The sequence below is a fragment of the Manis javanica genome, chromosome 17 (genome assembly GCF_040802235.1).
Source record: "Manis javanica isolate MJ-LG chromosome 17, MJ_LKY, whole genome shotgun sequence".
Lineage (NCBI taxonomy): Eukaryota > Metazoa > Chordata > Mammalia > Pholidota > Manidae > Manis > Manis javanica.
In genome coordinates, this window is record NC_133172.1 from 9705118 (window position 1) to 9727677 (window position 22560).

General features: G+C 55.5%; 1 protein-coding gene across 4 annotated transcripts; it reads right to left on the bottom strand.

The window, feature by feature from the left end:
• Window positions 1–484: 484 nt before the first annotated feature.
• CLASRP (CLK4 associating serine/arginine rich protein) lies at window positions 485–22463 on the bottom strand. 4 transcript variants are annotated; one of them, XM_017650363.3, is made up of 21 exons: window positions 22335–22463; window positions 21223–21350; window positions 15666–15763; window positions 15014–15115; window positions 14709–14788; window positions 12487–12571; window positions 11116–11264; window positions 10209–10305; window positions 9151–9229; window positions 8991–9064; window positions 7403–7444; window positions 6247–6462; window positions 5840–6133; window positions 4058–4357; window positions 3769–3808; window positions 3367–3427; window positions 3123–3181; window positions 3004–3050; window positions 1183–1265; window positions 848–872; window positions 485–630 (listed from the first exon to the last, which is right to left on the bottom strand). In XM_017650363.3, exons 2-21 carry the CDS (start codon window positions 21319–21321, stop codon window positions 588–590), a joined length of 2073 nt encoding a protein of 690 aa, XP_017505852.3. In that variant the 5' UTR covers window positions 21322–21350; window positions 22335–22463; the 3' UTR covers window positions 485–587. The 4 variants fall into 4 exon arrangements, 2 of the variants coding, with proteins under 2 accessions (XP_017505852.3, XP_017505853.3); XM_017650364.3 differs by having other exon boundaries at window positions 15716–15763; window positions 22335–22353; XR_001851659.3 differs by lacking the exon at window positions 485–630 and having other exon boundaries at window positions 847–872; window positions 3765–3808.
• Window positions 22464–22560: the final 97 nt, after the last annotated feature.

Below are 22560 nucleotides of genomic sequence, written 5' to 3' on the forward strand. Positions count from 1 at the left end.
TTCTTCTTGGGCTGTCTGAGGTGGGGCAGGAGGCTTCCCTCCTTGGGGTGGACAGCTGGACAGACCGGTTTGGAACGAGGGGGTGAGGGGAAAGGCCGGCCCCCAGTGCCCGGGGCACAACAGGACTGGCACAGAAAGCTGTGCTCCCGGTTCCTGGTGTGGGCGAGGCCAGGGCAGGGGCCGAGGTGAGAGCGGGGAGAAGCCTGGACCTGTCACCAGGGGCCCCTGAGCAAAGTCCTGGCCCTCCTCTGTGCTGGGTGCAGGGCCCTTTCCCACAGCAGTGCCCCTGCCCTCCCAGAGCGGCAGCAGGCGCGGTTCTGATTAACAAGGAAGGAGCTGCTGCTTAAGAGATTTGGGTGTGTCTTCCCACACAGGCAGCACTGACCCCAACCTAGAACCCAGCAAGCTCCTCCCCAGCCACTAGCTGGTGGGCCTGGGGTTTGGGAGCCCTGCACCAGCCACACAGACGGGACAGTGAGACCAGTGAAGGGAATTAAATAACGAGTCATTTTATTTCATTCATCGGTGATAAAACCAGCAGCATCACAGCCAGAGCCCTCACCCAACCATGCCCCCCAGGCCTCTGCCTAATGTCGGTAATGGGGGCTTCGCGACCTGGACCGTGAGCGCCTGGAGAGAGAGAAGGGAGGTGGCCCATGAGTGCTGGGCTGGAAACCGGGAGCTGCACTGTGCTCACGTGGACACATGCACCAATGCACTTGGGGACCACTGGGGCTATGGCGAGGGGTCAGTCTGCTGTAGAGGCAGGATGTTCCCAGCCAGCCCCGCAAGACCAGGCACACAGGGTGGGGACCACCTGGTCAGGATGCTGGGCTGGCTTGCTTACCTTCGTGAAGAGCTGTATTCTCGACCTGAAAAGAAAGAAGAGTGGGTGTTAAGGCAAATGCCAGGGCCTAGGAGCAGGCCCCAGGGCTGGACTTCCAGCACTTCCAGCCAGTCTGCCCCACAGCAGTGCTGGGCACAAGCAGGGCTTCTAAGTCCTGTATTCCCATGTGACTGAAGCAATCATACCATGTATACGTGTCTTAATTTGTTACTTATGGAGACACAGGCTAGTGTGAAAATGTAACCGTGGGTTTTGTGACTGGGCCTTGAGGTCCCTGTTTTAATGCCCTGGAGCTTCCAGCCCAGGTGGCTCTCCTGCCCAAGGGGGGCACTCACTGTAACGGGGGGAGGGCGAGCGGCTCTGTCGGCTGTACTGCCGCTCCCATTCCTCTCTCTCCTTCTCTCGGCGTTCCCGCTCCCTGCAGGGGGAAGGGGAGGAACCCAGGAGAGGGGTGAGCCTGCCCAAGAACCATGAACCCCGGGGCCTGCTGTCCCAGGCAGGTGCTTCCAACATCCTAGTCCACGTGGAAGAGCGAACTTGGGGGTACAGGGAGGTAGCACTACATCCTCGCTTGGAAATAAGGAGGACATGGAGCTCAGGGAGGACACTGGCCAGGGCAAAGCCAGGTATGAACCCCAGTCAGCCCTGCTCTGGAAGACAGACAGAGACACACACACACACAACACACGTGCGCACACACAGACAGGAGAGAGCTCACTTTCTGTCACCCTGGGGGCAGGCTCAGAGCACGGGGACATACATGCTAAGTGCTTCATTGGCCTTTGTCAGAATGACGGATTTGTAACCCCAAGGGCTACATTTATCGGGCACCTTCTCCATGCCTGGCCCCAATCTCAATGAATCCTCTGAGTGAGCCTGTGATGAGCAACAACTATTCCATCCCCATTTAGGAGATGACAAACTGAGGCTCAGACAAGGTTAAGGCCCACAGCTGCGGGGTAGCAGAGACAGGATCAGAACCACATCTGACCACACCCCTGAGTCCCTGGGCTCAGCTGGGCACTGTTCCTCCACCTCCTGATGGAAGCACGTGGCATCCTTGGAAGCCCAACACATCACAGGTGTGTAATAAACGACAACTCACAGCCACCACAGTGCAGGTATCCCGTATTAAGCTTTCCCACATGCCAGGCACTACGCTAGCAGCCTTAGAGCAGGATCCCAAGGAGGGGGATGCGCTACTGTATCTGTCTCCAAGAGGAAGAGGAAGGATTCTGGCTCTGAGAGATTAAGTTGCTTGTCCAAAAAACACAGCAAGTAGAAGGTGGAACCAGAAACAAGTGACAGGTGACACAGCCCAGCCACTGACTGACTCCCCTCCTTGCCAAATACCAAGCACTTTGGACACCAGTAGTTCTACCCATGGGCAGAAGAGGCTGAGGCCTTGCAGGCACCAATGCCCCAGCTACCCTGTGAGGTCAGCACCAAGGACAATCCTCGCTTCAGAGTATGAAGTGAGGCTCCATGAAGGCCAGCAGCCTCCCCAGGGCCAGTTGGAGTGAAGCAGAGCTGGGCCTGGACCCCGCATCTGTCTGACCCAGGCTCTGAGCTACTCAACTGTGCAGTGAAATTGAAATGAGAAGAGAAGTAGGAGAGAGGAGAGAAGCCCTGTCTCCTAGCACTGGGTCAGAGCCTACCATGTGGCTGGCTGGAGTTAAGCCATTCCCCAAACATTTACAGAGCACCACCTCAGTGTTCCAGGGGCTGAGCACACAGCGGAGCCCAGCAGCCAGACCCCAGGTCTCAGGAGACACCAACAGTAAGCGAAGAAATAAAACACAGTGCACACCAGGGGAGGGTTAGTGCTCTGAAGAAAAGAGCAGGGTTGGAGAATGGAACAGAGGATTAATGGGTACCCTGGACAGGATGGTTGGGGAACCTCACCACCCAGTGAAGCGAGGCAGAGGCCGGGTGGGTGTCTGGGAAGGAGCCTGCCGGGCTGCGAGAACAGCACAGGCTGCAGTGGCTGGAGTAAGCAGGGGATGCAGGATGGAACCTGCCAGGCAAGGGCTCTGACTTTCACCAGGCTGGACGGCTCAGCAGGGAGCAGGGCTCCAGCTAAGAGCAGCATGGGGAAGTGGGCAGCCCAGAAGCAGGCGGCTTTGCCCCCACACAGGCAGAGGGGGCAGTCTTACTTCATGCGGATCTTGCGGGCCATGGCTCGAAGCTCATCTTCACGCTCCTGTGGCAGAGATGGCTGTGAGGCAGGGTCCGGGGCACGGGGCACGGGTCGCCCCCTGGCTCCCCCCCTTACCTGGCGCTCATGCTCCTGCTGGATCATCTTCTCCTGAGCTGCCTTCTTATCCGCCTTGACTGTGCAGAGGGAGGAAAACAGTGGCTAAGGGGTGCTTGAGATGGAAGCTGAGCCCAGAGGAGCCCAGCAGACTGCCGTGACCCTTGGCGTGGCGCAGTAGGGAAGCGTGCCCACCCACTCCTCCCCAAGGCTAGGCTGGAGGAAAGAGCGGCTAGGAAGGTGGGGACACACTGCAGGGACATACACTGCCTGTTCAGTGCCTTCTGCATCCTCAGCTTCAGCTTCTCCTGCGGGGTCAACTTGGGCTGGGGAAGGGGGAGAAGAGGTGGGAGAGGGGGTGGGTGTCCCGGAGCTCCCACAACCCACCTCATCCAAGAGCCTGGGACTTGTGGGGGAACGTGGGCAGGAGGGGCAGGCTGCAGACACCCACCACAGGGTCCAGGAGGTCCAAGACACTTGGAGCCCCAGTGGACAGTGAGGCAGGGAGGGACGTGGATCTCATAGGGGCAGAGCACCCCCAGTCCCCCTTAACCCCCAGGGCTGGATCTCCTGGCCCACCCGGGCCCCCCTGCAGGCCCACCGGGCCCAGCTCTCGGGCACTGCTGCTGGCGGGAGTTAGACGGGCGAGTTCCAAATTCTTACTGACTTTGGCAGCTCCTGTCTCTTTACCAGCAGCAGGTTCAGTCCTGGGAGGAGGAAAGGGCAGCTGCCACCTTGACCCCACTGAGCAGCCTCATGATGGCCCTCAGGCTGTCCGGAGGGATCACGTCCCCCTCGCAGGCCCTCATCTGTGGCCAGGTGTGACTGTGACACTCTCAGCTGTGGACCCCTCAGATCCACCTGCCCAGGTAAGGGTCTTGGGCCCTCAGGCCTCCCAGGGAAGGGCAGTGGGCCTCTGGCCAAAATCCTCCTCCCCAAGCCTGGCCCCTGCTCACTTTTTCAGCTTCTCGCCCACGGCGGGGGACGCTGCCGGCCTGGCCAGCTTCTCCCGTGGGGGCGACGGTGAGTGACTTGGGCTGCGGCTGCGGCTGCGGCTAGGGCTGGGGCTGTGGGATGGGCTGCGACTACGGCTGCGGCTGCGGCTGGGGCTGGGGCTGAGGCTGCGGCTCCGTGTCAGGCTGCGGCTGCGGGAAGGGCTGAGGGACCAGCTGCTGCGGCTACGGCTGTGGCTGCTGCTGTGGTGCCTGGGGCCCCGGCCACCCCGTCGGTGCCGGTCCCCTGAGCGGGAGCGGCTCCTGGGGGCATGGCAGGGCGTGAGGCTCCAGGGCCCCGGCCATGCTCCTGGTTCCCAGTTTACCATCCTCCCATAAGGCCCTGTAGTCAGTCTGGGTGACTCTCCACCTCCCTCCTGTCACTTTCCCTTGGAAATGCCCAGCTGCTCCCTGGCCTCACTGTTTCTAAACAAGAGACCACCTTCTGGGTACAAGTGCCCCCAAAGCAGCTCTTCATTTCTCAATCACCAGACACCCACTTCCCCAGGAAGGCAGGACCTGGTCAGCTCCCCTCCTGACACAGTGTCCAGCTCCAGGCATCCAGGAATGACCTCACCTACACCCTTACCATCTCGCCTTGCTGGGGGCCCAGGGTCTCAACACCAGTGGAGACCACCCCCTGGTCCACTGTCCCCACCAGCCCGCAGCAGACCCACAGGACACAGTCCATCCTCTCTGCTCAGAGCTCTGAGGGCTCACCCCCATGGCATTCTCCATGTGCCCAGACCCTCCTTTCTCCCTCTGCCTTTCTCCTGTTACTGCCTGGGTTAGGAGACAGGGAATGACCTGGAAGCCAAATCTAGGCCACACACTGATTCTGTTGGGGCTGTCTTGGGTTTTTAAAAAATTCAGACCTGCTGGCAATATTTAGAAAAGAACCATCATTTAGAAATCCAGATGCTCAACTTCTTGAGAAATCAGAACACTGGGCAACACTGGGGGAGCCACTGAGCCCATCAGATGGGATGTCCACTCCCAATTTGCCAGGATCCACCTGCCCCTCTATTTTACCTGCCCAACCCTGTAGGTAGCCGCTGCTGAGATCCAAGAAGCACTAACACAGCTAACAATGCTAATGACAGCTAACAGCATTTACCAAGTGCCAGGCCATGTACTGAGCACTCACACGACTGCCAACCAAGGGGATACTACCTCTGTCTTACAGACATAACACAACGCCCCAACAGCTCACTAACAGGGCCAGAATTTACAACCAGGAGGTGGCTCTGCCATCCAAGTTCTCATCCACCAGGTTACATTGTTTTTTCTACAAGCTGCTCTGAACCTCTGGGGGAAGAGGACCAGAGGGATGTTTTGGTCCCTACACACTATTTCTTACTCATCTGAGGCACTGGCCTCAAGCTCCACGTCCTCTGCAAAGGGCTGCCTTGACTTTGCCAGCCCCCTCCCCACCCACTTGCATGCACATGGGCATGCCTCCCCACAGTGTACCAGACCTGAAGGTCGGGTCCCCAGTGCAAACCATAGGACACCATGGAGTGTCCATGCACCTCGCCAGTGGGGCCTGGAAACTCCCTGGGAGAAGAGCAGCTCAGTGTCCTGTCCCTACTGTGTTCCTGAGAGGACAGCTGTGCCCACCCCATCTCACCACACTTGGAGCTCCTGCACAGGGCTGGCACAGCTTCCTGCAAGCCAGGTGCCTCTGCCTTGCCTCCCTGAGCTGACATGGGGCCCATGCCACCACAGGTCCCACCCTCCACACACCTGCTTCTGCGCCGTGGTCCGTAGCCGCCGCGCCGGGCTGGCGAGCGGGAGTAGCGGCGACCATCTCTGGAGCCCCCGCCTGAGTGCCGCCGACCACGGCTACAGCTGCGGGACCGTGAATAGCGGCGGGAGCGGGACCGGGAACGGGACCAGGACCGGGAGCGCGAGCGGACATGGCGGCCAGAGCGGTAGTAGCCCCCACCACGGCGGGAGCGGGAGCTGGAGCGGGAGCTGGAACGGGAGCTGGAGGTCCTCGAGGCGGAAGAGGAGGAGGAGGAGGAGGAGGAGCGGCGGCTGCAGGTGGGGCGGAGGCCAGTCAGCATGGGCCTTGGCCTTGGCCCCCCACTGCCCTGGCCCCCCCACCACGATGGCCGGGGCATAGGGCAGACAGCATGAGCGTTACCGACCGGGCGCTGGTATTGCGTCCCGGTGCGGGGCCGCCAGGCTGGGGGGCTGCGGGGGGCTTCCCTGTGGCGGCCCCTGATGCGGCTGCCGCAGCCGCAGCCGCAGCTGCCTCCTCATCACTGCCCCCAAAGCTGGTGATGAATGTGATCTTCTCCTCATGGCCTGGGGTCGGGGAGCGGGAGCGGGAGCGGGACTCGGAGCTGGATTCGGAAGGTGACCTGCAGAGAAGGGGGCGGGGGGCTCAAACACCAGGCTCCTGGAGCCTGCCCGCCGACCAACGAAACAAACACCAGACAACTGACGGAAAGGTCCAAGCAACACCAGACACCCAGTCAATGGCCAGAAAGACACCCTACTGTACAAGGATTCGATTCATGACCACAGAGACTTTTTAAAATAACTAAGAAAGACAAGAAATTGATTTTATGTGGCTGCTTGCTAAAAGTGATGCACAGACCTATACTTAAAATGTAGAAAGAGCTCCTTGCTATGTATGTCAAATCAGAGGGACTGACATGTGAAATGCAGTCAGTTTCATTTGGTAATTTAAAGTACGATATCCCTTACTGATATCACCAGGTACTGAGCACTCGGCTGTGTCAGACCTCACACAAGGTGTACATGGGCCTCATTGCACTTGTCCTCCCCAAAGCCCCCAAAGGCAGGTCCCCCCCATCCCATCCTGAAGAGGGAACTGGGGTCAGCTGAGGGGTGTCCACCTGCAAAGCCCCGGCCCTGACCACTCCGCATCCAGGAGACAACCGTGCGCATGGCCAGACCTTCCGTGCCTGTTATTCCTACTGGTTATTTCTGGGATTTCACGTTAAAGATAAAAAGACTTTTGATTTCTTAGTCATGCCTCCCTGCTATGTTTGGTCATTTCTAACACAAGACTACATTATGTTTAAATTTAAAATTTTTTAAAGGTTCAGATTTAAAGAAAAAAAAATTGGGAATTCAGCCTAACATTCTAGAAAACAGAAAAATGATTTGGACCCACAGCTGACACCAGGTGCTAAGACCCCCTAAACATGTCACTCAGTCTTGTGATCTCAGGGCGGTCAACACGGTGGGGGTGCCCCCCACCCCATCCTTGCCACCCCTGCCCCTCCACAGGTGGTTTGCTGGCTGCAGCTCCCCCGGCCCCTGGGAACTCACCGCTTATAAGGGTCATAGGTGGGGCTGTCTCGGCGGGCATAACTGCGGAGAGGAGAACAGGGTGTGAGTGGTTACCATGGGGGAGGAGTTGGGGAGGGTGAGGGGATAGAGGGGCAAACAATCTCAATAGTGTAAGTTGATCACAGAGATGGAAGTGCAGCATTGAGAATATAGCCAAAGGTTCTGTAACATCTTCCTATGCTGACAGGAGTAACCACACTAGTTGGGGCGAGGATTTAATAATGTGTATAATTGTTGAACCACTGTGTTGTACACCTGAAACCAAAATAAGATTATATATCAATGATATTTCAATTAATAAAAAAGAAAGAATTGAGTGTGACAAGAGGGGACTTAGGGTATGAGTGGACATGGAACTGTGCTCAGGCCCCCAACCCAGGTGCCCAAGGCCAGGCACCAGGCACAGCGAGAAGGGGGATTCCAGTCAAGCTACGGGCCCTGTCTTGATCCCTCTGCAGGTCCCGACTCAGATCTGTCCAAAGCCTGAACCTCAGCCTCACCTCAGAAGGCCCCAGAACCATCCCAGTCTCAGCAACAAGCAGCCTCAATCACACTTGACCCCCAGACCCCAGACTCGAGGCATCCCTCTTCCCATTCCAAGTCCCTGGTTCTGCTCATTGGGTCCTGGCTTACAGATGATGATGGTTACAGACAGAAGAGCTAACACATCTTAGATGGCTATTTTGTGCCGGGCATTAGCACTCTACACTGAACTCAGTGCTCTTGGGAACAACTGTCTGACATGGGTACTGTGATTATTCATACTTCCCAGCTGAGGAAATTGAGGCCCAGAGAGGTGAAGTCACGTGCTCAGGGTTAGATCTCAAATGAAGGAGCTGGGATTCCACCCAGGCCAGGTGTCCCTGAGTCCACGTTTTCACTCACTACCCTGTCCTGCACCTCTACAGTGATCATGACAACACCAACGATCAGCACAACTCTTCAATGACCATTTTCCAGACCCAAATCCAAACTCTGAACCCACAACAGGTTGTGTTAGCCGCACAGCAACCTTCTATTACTCTCTCTGAACAGAGACACGGCAGAAAGAGGCATGGGCTTGAATGGGATGAGGCTGAGGCAGGCTCCCTTCAAGGCCGTCAACCCAGGCTGGGCTCTCCCCACCTGCCCAAGGCCTTGGTGTGGGCACTCACGCAGGCCCTTGTCCTGAGAGGACGTGTCCCTTTTCCAAAGGCAGCTGAAGCTCCAGAGAGGAAGGCAGTTGCCCCAACACTGACAATGAGAAAGCAGCCAAGCTGCAGAACCGGGTGGGAGTCCAGGACCCCTCGACTCCGCCCTCAACTCTTCAGCCACCCCAGGCCACCTCCACACCGGCTTCCAGGAGGCCTGGCTCCTCCAGGTCCAGCAGGCTGAAGGGAGTGGCTGGCAGGGCAGTATGTCCACATGCCCCTCAAGGCCATTCCCACCCCTAAACCTTCCCCATCCACTGCCCCACTAGTAAGACTCTCTCCAAAAGCTGCAAGCCTACCTCCCAGGAGTCTTCCTGTACCCTAGAGCCCTGAAACACTGATGCTGGCAGGGCAGGGGCAAGGGAGAGTCCACCTACCTGGGTGGGCTTATCTTGCGGCCCCTTAGCCGCTTCTCCCGGAACTCCCTTCGCTGGCGCCGCGAGCGACGGCCCTGGAGTAGGGTAGGTACCAGGTTGGTGAGGAGTGCACCCTCCTAAGGCATACTCCCAGCGCCCCCTGCCCTGGCCCAGCCCTCACCGAGTACATGGCCTTCTCCTCCTCAAGGGCCTTGGCATGTTTGATGGCCTCTGCCTCCTCCTTGTCTTTCCGGAGCATCCTGTGGAGGAGAATGAAGGTCACAAGGAGGAGGGGATGGCCACAGGCAGTTGTCACAGGAGGAGAGGAACCCCATGCTATCTGGGGTCTCTCATTCATTTGGCACTACTACTGAGCACATACCGTGTGCCAGGTGCTATCTTAGGTATTGGGGATTCAGTACTGAACACAAACAAAAATCCTCACCCTCGAGGGCTTACGTTCTGGGGAAAAGACAGACAAGAACCAAGGTAATGTAACACGAGCTATGTCAGACAGTGGGAACCTTGATGGGAAAATAAACCGATGAGGGGAAAGGAAGTGCCAGGTACAGGCTGCTGCAGCTTTCAACAGGAAGGTCAGGGAAGACACACAGAGAAGGTGCCACGAGGAGAAACCACAGGCAGTAAACTGTGCAGACACCAGCAGAGCCAACACCACACAGAGGGGCCCGGAGGTCGGATGGGGCCTCAGGCATCTGAAGAGTAAGGAGGCCATGGAGGCTGGGCAGGCGGAATGTGCGGGCAGTGGGGCACAGGACAAGGCAGGTAGGACCTTGTAGCCACGGTGGGGACACTGGCTGCTGCTGAGAGAGGTAGGAATCATGAAGGGTCTGAGCAGAGGGTGCCATGTGCAGACTTGGGATTACTCATATTCCAACTCAATGCCCTGTTGGGACCATTCTATGTGATTGGCACGAGATGTGCCCAAGGGCAGACTCAACACAGCAATTGCCAGTGAATGATCCTGGGAACGACGCTAATCCACTAGAGGGAGCTGTCCACCAGGCCCAGGAACCCCGGGAGCTTCAGGGGGTCAGATCGCCACAGGGCCCACAGTTGGGTGCAGCCTCAGCTTCTGCACAGCTGTAGCTGGGTCACAAGTACCCACCCCACAAGCTCACGAGCCTGCTGGGCCAGGCACACAAGTGCCTGGGGACAGGGAAGCAGGGGACAGGGAAGCAGTTGGCAGGGATAAGAGTATTGGCCAGCAGGTCTCACCTGACAAAGTCGCCGTCAGCCATGCCATAGGTCGTGGCCTGTTTGTTGAGATCTGCCACCTGCTCCTGGTTCAGCTCGTCCACGTCCACCTCCACGTCTGCACCAAGAGAAAGGCTGTAAGGGGCCAAAGCCATGTGAGAGGGGGGTGGGGCGCCCACCAGACTGCAGGCATCTGCAGGGAGGGAAAGAGTCAGCTCATCTCAGCATCCCCAGGCTGGCACAGGGCTCCGACAGAGGCTTCCTGGTCAGGGGCCAGGAAGGTGATAGAAGAGAGCCAGATGAGCAAGCAGCGGGATGGAAGAGAAAAGGGTGTGGAGAGCAGGATGGAGAGGAGGGGTGGTGAAGGGGGGACGGACAGAGGCTGAAGATCGAGGTGGTGAGAGGCAAGGGTGTGGGGTCAAGGGTGCTTAGGAGCTACATGCATGATGAGTAAGCAAAGGAGGACAGACAGCCTCCATACATGTGAGTAAGGAGGGCCTGGCTGAGGGCAGGTGGGGAGGGGCAAGGAGGGGAGGCTTGCTGATCAGTGGGTATTCAGGCGGTAGAGTGAACAGCAGGGCAGGGGATGAGAGATGGTTCTACAGCTGGACACTTGTTTGCCAGAGAAGAGAGAAAGGGAAGGGGAGGGAGACAGAGAGGCTGACCCAAGTAGAAGAGAATGGAGCCAGAACCCAGGTGGGGACAGTATCATAAAAACAGTGCCCTGGAAATGAGAGAGAGATACGGAGGCCGGGCAAAGAGGAGCACATGAGTGAGACAGGGAGGAAGGCAGGAGGCTGGAGTACCCTGGAGCAAGGGCAGGAGACGGGGCTTGTAAGCACAGGGTGCCCCACAGAGGGTGAGGGACGAGACACGAAAACGATGCCCAGGGACTGCGGGGTGGGGGAGGGCAGAGAGGGGACCCCACCGATGTCGGGGATGACCTCATCTTCGTCCGAGTTGCTCTCCTCCTCAGCCGGTGACTCCTCCTCCTCCGGCTTCTCTGCCACCTTCTCTACCTCGGCCACCGTGCTATCTTCATAGGTATAGCCAATGGAAGCCTTCTTCTCTGCCAGCCTGGGAGGAGGGAGCCAATGAGTCAGGGCAGTGCCCAGGAAGAGGAGGACTACAGGCAGGACACAGCCCAGGGCCCAGTGTTGAGGGCATGCACTGACCTCCCCATCACACCAGCCTCGTGCCCACTTCCCAGCTGCTCCACCCTCTTCCTCCCGGCCCCAGCTCCAATGTCCAGCCTCCAGGAAGTCCTTCCCCAGGCAGGCTCAAGCACCACCCTGAGCTCCCCTGCCCCACCCATCAGGTCATTACTGTCTGGGCACATGTCTGCCTCCCCATATTAGACGCTGGGTCCTGCAGGGCAGGGCCCAGAGTTATCATGGATCCGCTTTGCCCAGAACAGAGCAGGGGCCTAATGCTTGTCTGCTGCTGAATTAGTTTAGTCAGCATTCCCAGAGGTCTTCCCAATGCTAGTCTCATCCTGAAAGGTGGGTCCTGGGTAAAGATCAGAGTCATCAAGGAGATCTGGTCAAGGCCTTGAAACTCTTCAGATGGTGGAGAGCAGCAAGTGTGTAGGGTCACAGAGGGAAGCCTCAACAGCAGGAGGGAAGGAGCGCAGTCTCCAGGATGATAGCCCTGGAGGAGGGGGGGTGGCCATCCCTGGCACAGGGAACAGCATGTGTGAAGGCAGAGGGGCACCAAGCACAGCTTCTGGGGTGGAGAACAGAGAAGCGAGGCTGCGTGACTGACGCTCTTCTGAGATGATGGCTAGGGCTAGGGAGCTCCCTGATGCGGTAAAGCCCTGAACACCCCCAGGCATTCCTCAAGGGGCGCTGCCTAGAGAAGGCACCCTCTTCTGCCACCGCTGACTGTAAGCAGTCTGGCACATGACGAGCTCTACCTCCTGCATCCTGGGAACTCCAGGCAGAGGGGACACCTGTTGGCCCCATCTAGAGAGGGAGCTACCAAGGCTGAGAGGGAAGCCCTCACAGGCAGGGCTCAAACCCAGGTCTGTCTCACCACAGGGCTGTTCTCCTAACGGCACATCCTACAGTTCCCCAAGCTGAAACACAATGTAGAAGTTTTTCAGCAAACACTTCCCCTCTAGCTGCTGCTTCCTCCTCTAAACATTTAGTAAGTAGATACCTACTGTGTGCTGAACACTGGCCTAGCTCGGGGGCAGTGGGGGAGACCAATGTGGACAGGTTTGATGAGCCTGTGCCCTAGTGGGGCTCACAGTCTTCCTGCCTCCCCCAACCCCTTCATGCCCTACACCCCAACTCACTTCTTCTTCTCGTCCTCACTGGGTCTCTGGAGTCCTCCGTACAACTCGTCAATGTAAATCTGGTACAGGCACTGCTCCTCTGAGACTGTGCAAGGCAGGAGGCACACAGGTCAGAGTGGGTTGGGGACACTGGGAATTCAGTGGGGGACACAAGAACACTGGGGGATAGGAAACAGGGGTGCAACCCAAGCACAGTTTTCAGATTATAAACTGTGTGTGGTGAGGACACAGGAGGGCTCTGGCTACACCATGACTTGCCACACCACCCTGGTCAAGGGACTTAACTGTTCTGTGCCTCAGTTTCATTTTCTGTAAAACGGGACCTCTGGCAGAGTGCGTGCTTGATGCTTGGGCACTGCTACGATCACCACTGCTAGGGAGACCTTTGACTGGACCTTCAGAACTATGAACCTATCCCAAGTGCTGGACGTCACCTGGATCCCTGGGCCACCTCACTGTGTGCCTCTCTGTGGTTCAGTTTAAATTAAGTGTGGTTCGGTGCCATCTGGGCTCTCGTTCACCCACAATTCCCAACTCAGGGAGCTTAGTAATGTACTGGAACCTTCCCTGATCTTCCCTGCAGTGAGATACCTATCCCAGCTGTAGGACCCCCTGGACACATCCCCTCCCCATGGTGGGCCTCAGATTTCCTATCTGTAAATCAAGGAAGATGGGCTGCATCACCCTAGAGGTGACTCAGCCTGGCCCCACCTTGTTCCAGCAGCTACCCTGGTTCCTGTGCATGGTCTTCAAAGCCCCAGAGAGGGCCCTGCTGGCCTGTCCCACATGAGCTGGCTCGCTCTCCCTGCTCCAGCCACCCTCTGTTCCCCCAGGTGCCCACCTCCTTCCCCCGACAGGGATGTTCTCGTGGCCCAGGGTCCAGCAGCCTATCTCATCTCACCAGAGAACTCCTGGCCACCCTTCACTGACCCCAGCTTCCATCAAGCACCTCAGAGAACAGTGTACCATCTGTCATAACACCACCTCAGTTTGAAAAAATCACCACCTGCTTTTGTGATTATGTGGCTACTGCCCTCTGCCCCAGACCCCCGAGCCCAGAATAGTGCCTGACACACCACAGGTGCTCAGAAACTGTGGCTATGAATGAATGAGAGCGCACAAAGTTAGCAGAACTAAGGGAAACCCCGGCTCCATCATGAAGGACCTGTGTGGTCTTGGGGTAAGGCAAACACGATGACCTTATCAATGGTGACGAATCTCCCTGATTCTAAGGCCTCGCTGTCTGCTAAAATTTGGGCAATCTCTGATTTCAGAGATGCTAAAAAGTATATCTTAAAAACAAAGAAATCTGAAACAGCAAATGCACAGGGAGGACCAACTGTGCCAGGCTCAGTGTTCGGGCTTTATGGACCCCTCGCTGAATACTCACAACCACCCCGTGGGGCAGAAACCACCATCACCCTTCTCCAGGGAGGAGACTAAGACCCGCTAGGCTAAGGGAGTCTTATATGGCCTGTCCTCCCCTTAGCTCCACAGGGAAACCCTGTAGGGGGAGTCTCAAAGTCCTTGGGGCGGGGGGGACCTAACATTCGGAGCTGTCCATCCTAGCTCCGTGGACACAAGTGTTCCCCTCAATCTCTGAGCCTGTGAAGTGGGGTATCACCCCCACCTCACCAGGGGGTTGTACACATGCAATGAGCTAACTGAAAGAAAAAGTCCCAGTCTGTCAGGGCCCAGTCCTCCCTGGAAAAGCCCAGAGTGGGATCAAAATGTCTCTGATCCTCCATTTCCTCATTTTTGAGGTGCCAATGGTTAGGGCTTAAAGAAAAGTACTGGACATGTATAAGCTTGGCAAATTTTCAAACTCCTGCCTTATGAATATTCATTTAAAACAAGGAGAAATTTCCTCTTTAGAGCTGACATTCTGACCCCATGCACGCAGGGGGAAATAGAGGAAAAAAAATGTGTTCCTGCTATTTCCCCCCAAATTCCAAAGGAAAAAAGACCACATAGTCAGAGGGCACAGGATGTGGAAGTAATGCTGGCAGAATCATCCAGCTCAGCAGCCACATCCTATAACAAGTCAGAGAGGGAGGTCCCGGCAGGAAAGGGACATGGACAGAGCGAGCCTGTGACACAGCTGGGAGCAAACCCAAGGCCCCTTAGTGAGGTCCCGGGACAAACTTCTCTTCTAAAACTTGTCTGTGTCGCCCAGTCTCCAGGGACCCCTGCAAACCCACGCCACGCCACAGCTCACTCACTGCCAGCAAAGTCGTTCTGCACCAGGCCTCGGTAGCGCTCGTAGTTGCATTTCCGCTCATCCGACTCCTGTTCTGGGGAGCTTTGGGGGAGGCCGAAGTCTTGAGACCAGAGGGAGAGTGTAGGCCCCACCCCAATCCAGCAGAAGTGGGGATGAGGGGCCTAGCTCACACTGGGGGGCAGGGGAGCTCCCCACTTGCACACCTCCTTCATTTCCAGGAAGGCAACAGGCAGGAAAGGGCTTGGGAAGGAAGAGGCACCTCTGGGTCCAACTCCCAGCTGGCAACCCCCTGGGGAGGCAGCTTACATGGTAGTGAGCAGTGGTGGGGTGTAGTCAGGGATGTGGTCCAGGTGGGCACGGACATCGAAGCGGTCAATCATGTTGTTGGTGTCCCCCTGCCAGGGCATCCTAAAATGGGGAGTAGGGGAACAAGGAGCTTAGGGTCTCAACTGCCCAGGACACAAAGCCCCTATTCCCTGCCACCTCAAGTGTGGAAGCCTGGCCCTTGGCCTCCTACGATCCCCATGCCATGGCCCTCACCTCTCAGTCTCCTATGCTACAAACCCCCTGAAATCCACACTCAGGTTCCTGGCCTGAACAGGGAAACCGGGGGCCCTATTCTCAGAACCAGACATTACCAGGGAACTTGACCCAGGCCCTAGAAGCCACTGGTAAAGCCACAGTCACCCTGAAATAACCCCTCTGGCAACCTACCCCTGTGTGTCTGGGCCTCTAGCCCTGGCCCCTGCCCATCCCCCTCTAAGTCCTTCCACCTCCACTGCACCCGGGGGCCTCTATCCCAACCCCTGCTCGCTCTCCTTAGCTGGTGACTGTCACATTCCTATGCACGCCAAGCCCTCCCTGCCTGAGTCCCCAAGGGTCTATCCATACCCCCAATCCCTTCTGACCCCCAGCTCTGAATCACAGACACTACCCTGCCTCTCAAACTCAGTCTTACATGTTAACAGGGCTCTCAGCGGCCAGAGCAACTGCAGAATCCAGGTGTACCTTGCAAGCTCGGCCATGCACCTGCAGGAACTGTGCTGGGTCCTTCTTCTGCAGGGATGGACAGAGAGAGGTTACCACCTAACTGAGCTCCAAACTCGGCCCCCACTCCCAACCAAGCTTAGCAGGGAGCCCACCTGATATCAAGCTGGCCATATTTCAGAGGTGAACTAACCTGAACAGAGGTGGCAACACTAACAGGGCCCACCAAACATCTGGAAATGGGAACGTTTTCCTCTCAACATTGCAGCAAGAGGCTCTGAGCTCTGGCCCAACCTCTGTACAGACAGTACCAAGACCTTCCTCCCTAAAATATTATCCCCCAAATCTTCATCCCACCCCCAGGCCACTCATTCATAGCCAAGTGTGAGCACTTTGGCCTGGACCAGACTCTAAGACACCGTGATTGAATGTATATGAAAGGATGATAAATGTCATCACTCATCAACAAAAGACAATCAGAACCATAAACACCAAATTGACATTCACTAGGATGGCTAAAATCCAAAGGACAGACAACAGTAACAACAATAACGCAGATAAATTAAGTTCTTCAAAAAGTTAAAACAACGAATTGCCATATGACCCAAGCAATCCACTCCAAGGCACACATTTGAAAGAACTGAAAATACTCAAATTACTTGCACACAAACGTACACAGCAGCACTATTCACAACAGCCAAAAGGTGGCAACAGTCCAAATGTTCACTAATGGATGATCAACAAACACCACGTGGGGCATCCAGACAGTGGAATACTGTTTGGCAATAAGGAATGAAATGGTGACACACGCTACATGGATGAACCCTGAAAACATTACACTAAATGGGGGAAGCCAGACACAAACGGCCACCTGTTATATGAGTCCATTCATGTAAAATGCTCAGAACAGACAAATCCACAGAGACAGACAGCAGACTGGTAGCCTCCCAGAGCTGGGATGTTGGTCAGGGGGAGTGATTGTTAATAGGCACAGGGTTTCTTTTGGGGGTCATGAAAATGTTCTAGAATTAGACTGTGAAAACACAACCCTGTGAACACTGAAAACTGAATTGTACAGTATGAGAACTGTACCTCAATAAAGCTGTTAACAAAAAAGGTACCAAGATAGATGAAAATGTTCCGAGTTTATGCCCCTCAGGCCTGAGCCTTCATATGGGGGCCACGATTCCATGTCACAAGAGGAGATCCAGCAGCGGCAGCTGCTTGCTGCCATGCTGGCTTCTGCTCTGGCCAGTCCCTCTGACTTCCCCACAGCCCTGCTGCAGGTACCCCAGCCACCACATCCCACTCAGGCCCGCTGCTCCAGCTCTGCCCACGGCCTGCAGTGCGCTTGCCATGGCGGCCCCTCACTCATGTCAGATCTCCTTCCAGCAGCCCCAAGTAGCTCCCCTGCAGCCCCTTAGTTACTCATCTCCTTAACCCCACCTGACAGTACATATCACATTCATTTGTCACCTGTCCCTCCCACCAGCACAGAATGTCCAGGTGGCAGGGCTCTCTGTTTTGTTCAGTTGTGTCCCCAGTGCCTGGAGCAGGGCCTGGCCCACAGCAGGCACCCAGGAACCCTGACTCCAGGAGAGAGAATGACGCCTCACTGACAGAAGAGGAGAGTGAGCCCCTTCAGGAAAACACCACTGGCAGGGAGCTCCCAAATCCTGTACTTCTCACTTTGACTCCAACTCCCACCCCAACCCCCACTAGGAGCAGAGCAGGATACCGCCAATGGCCACAGCTAATATTGGGCCACTCTGTACCCCAACCTCGCCAGGCTGTTACCATCCCTGTGGCTCACACCTAAGCCCACAGGGCCCAGCAGGGGTGGTGCAGCTGGAAACCAACAGCCTGCACCTCCCCTGCCTCCCCTGATTCCTTGTCTCAGGCCACATAGCTCCCACAGCCCCGGCACAGCCCCTGGCCAAGACAGCCTCACACTCCTGAGGCTGCTCCAGGCCGAGTGCCCCGTCCCCACAGCCCAGACTCATGGGGCACAGTCTGCAGTATGGACTCTGGCTGGCACCTGGAAGCCACTGGCTATGCTTGCTCCTCAGAAAGGAAAAAGTACTGCGCTGGGAGTACAAATCTGAGTCCAGAGCCTGGCTCTGTGGAAGAGGCTGGAAAAGTCAATGAACTGTACTAAAAGCCAGGCACTGAACAATTTTTTTTGTTTTACATTTTCTCACTTGAACTTCTCAACCATGGGAGAAAGGTGGTTCTCTTACCCACCATGTTCCAGGTGAGGAAACTGAGTTTCGGAGGGGTGAGGCCCACATGCTTGAGATCATACCCTTAATAAACAGAATTAGGATTTGAACCCAAGTGGGCTTGATCCCAAAATTACACTCATTTTAAGAGTAGTTTTTAAACTTATGATGAAAGGTGTGTAATACAAAACCTATCACCTCACCCACGTCAGAGTACACAGCGCAGTAGCAGTGACCACAGGTACCTTTTTGTGCAACGGAGCTCCAGAACCTTTTCATCCTATAAAACTGCAACTCCGTATCCACCGAACAACTCCCCCTTTCCCCTTCCTCCAGCAGCCACCATTCTAGTTTCCATTTCTAAGAGTTTAACCATTTCTAAGAGGTATGTAAGATACCTCATGTACATGGAATCCTGCAGTATTTTTCTTTTTATGACTGCCTTATTTCACCAGGCATAATGTCTTCATAGTTCGTCACTGTTGCCTGTGATAGGATTTCTTTCCTTTTTACGGCTGGGTAATGTCCCACTGTATGTACAGATGACATTTCCTCTAACCATTCATAATCAGTGCACATTTAGGCTGTTGCCACATTGTGCTTATTGTGCGTAATGCTGCAGTGAACATGGATGTACAAATGCCTCTTCGAGATACAAACTCCATTCTTAACCACTGTACTATTCTGCCTCTAGGATCAGAAGGAGTCAGAAGTATTCACGGAGTCTTTCATTCATCCATTCAACTGTTAGGCAGACACCTAGTGTGTGCTAGGGCCCCAGCCATGCCCTCATGGCTTGCAGTCAGGGACAGACTTTCCCACACATGATGATGACCTAGAGTGAGCTGCGCTGGATGGAGGTAAGGGGGTGCCTGACTCAGCTGAGGGGGTGTCAGCCTGGGGCTTCCTGGAGGAGACATCTGAGCTGATACCTGTTCATTTCCCAACTTCATATCAACAGGGAATTCTGATTCTTTATCTAAACCACGGATTAAAGAAGAAATAGGAGCAATGACAGGACCAGGTAAGCTAAGGAGAGAGCAGACACCAAGGACAAATAGGAGCCTAAAAGCCAGCTCTACCAACACACACCCATCCAGCCTGCCACAGTTTACCTCGGCTTCTTCAGCACCTGCCCCCACGACAGCACAGCCTCTTCTCTCACCCAGAAGGATGATTGACCAGTGTGAGCAGCCCTCCCACTCCACAAAGCAGCCACCAGCCACTGTCCACAGCTTGGCAGCTTGCATCTGAACGCAGGTCACGTTCATGTATGGGAACAATGGCTGCTTGTACGGACCTACACCACACAGCTCGCCAGACACTTGTTCTTGTTCTTGAAGCTCTTCCCCATCACCCAGTGAGAGGGGTGGGTCATCACCACTGTCCCAAGGGCAAAAATAAAACTGAGGGAGCCCCCCTGCCAACAAGGCCAAGAGCCTGAAAGCCCAGGCTTTCCAAGTGACTCAATTTCAGCCTTCTTTCCTCTATACCAGCACTGACCCGATGCAAATTCTAGCTCTACCTGGTAATACTCTCAGTAACAACAAGAGCTGGCATTTACTGAGCCAGCCACCCCTATACTTAGCGGTCTATGTGCCCAATCTCACTGGATACTCCAATGGCCCTTCAACAAGTGTAGGTGTATTGTCCCCTACGATTTGCAGCAGGCTATTATGTGGCAACCAACATCCACTTTCCCTCCTTCAATAGTCACAGGACTTCTAACACATCTGACAGTCTACACAGAATAAAGTCTATGCCTCCTGGCCTCCCTTCCAGCTGTGTGTGAGAAGGGCACTACTTTCTGGCCAGTGGGATATGAGAGGAGTGTTACGTATAAACATCTAGAAACTTTCTTAACCACTGGCATGAGCACCTATTGCACTTTTCTCCTCCCTTCTTCCCTGCTGGATGAAGACATGATGGTTAGAGCCTGAGCAGCCTTCTTAGACCTTGAGACAACACTGGGAAGAGAATCCCTGAAGAACTGGCCACCTCTGGGCTTTTATGTGAAAAAGAAATAAACTTCTATTTTGTTTAAGCTGCTGATGTTTTATGTCTCTGTTAATCACAACCAAACCTGACTCTACATGATGTATCATTTCACAGGCAGAGTAAACCAGGCTCAGGGAGACACTCACTCACCAAGGTTACACTGTATTTAGGTAGAAGTGCTGGAATTTGAACCCAGAGTCCAGACTCCAAACTCTAAGGACCTAACTATTTTGGCATTTTGCCTCCTGGCTGGGTTACCCTGGACAAGTTGCTTCACCTTTCTGAACTTGTGTCTGCCACAGAAAGCCCAGGTAAAGAGCTGAGAGGTCAAGGGTCAGAGAGTCTGGGTTAGAATGCCAGCTCTGCCCTCTTGGTAAGCTGACTGCAGGCATGTAGGAGGGGACAAATGCCAGACTATGATGGGACTTGAAGGCTGCTTTGAGGGGCCTAGGCTTTCTATCATTCCATGGAGAAGTTCTGAACAATGGAGGGACAGGGTTAGCTTTGTGCTTCAGAAAGACCTCTCTGGACCCCTCTGAAGGGGGTAGACGGGAGGGGACAGGACTGTAAGCCAGGAGACCAGGGAGGAGACTGGGGCAGTGATGCAGCGGAAAATGCGAGTGTCTATACACATATCTAACAGAAGAACAGAACCTAGTGCCCGGATGCCATTTCAAGCTGGGGTCTCAAGGACAAGGAGTTAAGTAGGTAAGGAGAGGCATTATATGCACAATGCCCTGTGGTAGCAGAGACAGGGAAAAAGGCCAATGGAGCTACTGAAGGATGAAACTGAGAGGCCAGTAGAGCCCAGACCACAAGGGCCTTTTAGGTCACAGATGGGAGTATAGTCTTCTCTCCAAAAGCAATATAGTATCAAAGCACCAAATGGGAAAAGAAAGTGATCAGAATTCACTTAATGAATATGATGGCACTCCTTTGGACTGGTGTGCCAAGCAAACCTCAATGGCAGAGCTCTTTGGAGCACTACCAATACGGCAATAAGCAAGACAGACAACGTTCTGGAGGTGGCCAGTCGTATGTCTAGACTGCCCTGAGTGTTACAAAGACTTTCCTCCTTCCTGCTAACACCAGCTCTGTACTGTGAAGCCACACCAAACAACACGGTATGCTGTAACAAACGGAATGCCTCCTGTTTTTACCAATGACTATGATCAAGAAATGAATGAATATTCTCCTGAGGAAAGTGGGCTCCCGTCTCGACCTACTTCCAAGCCTACCTTCTGACAGGACGACCAGGGATCCACCCTCCAGGAAGCGCTCAGCCCAGATTAAAGGCTGGATACTCACGATCTTTTCATAGTACTCCCGCCGCCGCTCTGCCCTCTTCTTGTAGTCGACCATCATGCCTCGAAGCTTCCGCTCATGCTTCCGAGCCTCGTGCCACATCGTGGTGAGGCCAAGCGTGGGGCCTCAACCTGGGGGATGAGGGGAAGAGAATGTCAGATGGTCTGTAAAAACCGTATGAGCAGAATCGAAGTCAGCTGACAAGATGGTGACAGAGCTGATCCTAAACACCAGCTCCAGGGAGGGGAAGTGAGGCTGCAGAGCTGTGTGCCAGCTGCTCAGGCTTATCCCTGGCAACTCTGATCCAGTACCTCGGGCATTCTGAACCCCTCTCCCCGGGTGATTCTGGAGTGAGCAACCCTGGGAAAGGAGTGTTCTGGGTTCAGGCGCTGGAATCAAGGATGAAGGGTTTTGGAATGTAAGGAGGGAGTGTTTCAAGTCATGTATGGAGGCAGACCCGGGCAGCTGGGACAGTACGTCAGAAGAGAAGGAAGACCTGAAATGGCTCCCACCAGGGGCCATCCATGAGGGTGGGTACAGCTCGCAGGAGGATGAAGATGAAAGCAGGTGGAGAAGAGAAAAATTTCATAGGAACAGAAAAGAGGTTTGGAAGTGGGGGTCGAGGCCAGGTGAAGGGCGTGGATGGAAGACGATGCTTGCGGGAGGGGAACCTGGGAGAGTGCTGAAAGGAGAGCCCAGAGCGGGATAAGATTCCTCAAGGAATCTGAATTGGGGGTGGGGGAGCTAACAAACGGAGCAGAGCTTGAGGGAGGCGGAGCTGGCGGACGGGAGGAGGGGGGCTGAGCTTAGGGGCAAGGCTTGCGGACCACGGCGAAGCTCGAGGGTCTGGCCAGGGCTCGGGATCGGGTCTGGGCCTGAGGGTTCCGGCTAAGTTTTTTGACAAGAGGGCGGGACCTGTGGCAGGCGGCCGGGTTGGACGTGGCGAGTTCGGGCCCACGGCGGGGGCAGGGGCGCGGCCGGAGGGGTGCGGGGCGGGCAGCCCTCGGAGCCGAGCACAGAGGCTCACAGCATCCCGGGTAGAGGCCGAGGGAAGGAGGAAACTGGGCTGACGCCCGCCAAAGGCCAAAAGGTCTGGGCCCCTCACCCGCACTCACCGGCTAGTCGTAGCCTCCCACCACCGCGCTCGCGCGCTGCCCGCACCGGAAACGGAAGTGGGAGGCCGCGCGAAGGGTGAGGGGTGGAGCGTGGCGGAGCACACTTCCGCTGACGCGAGGGGCGGGCCCTGCGGGGGTGGGAGGAGCGTCTGAGTGCAGGGGAGCCTCGACGCTTTGGGCTTTAGGGGTCGGGGGTGTTTCCCAAGCGAAAAAGAGACAAGACCTC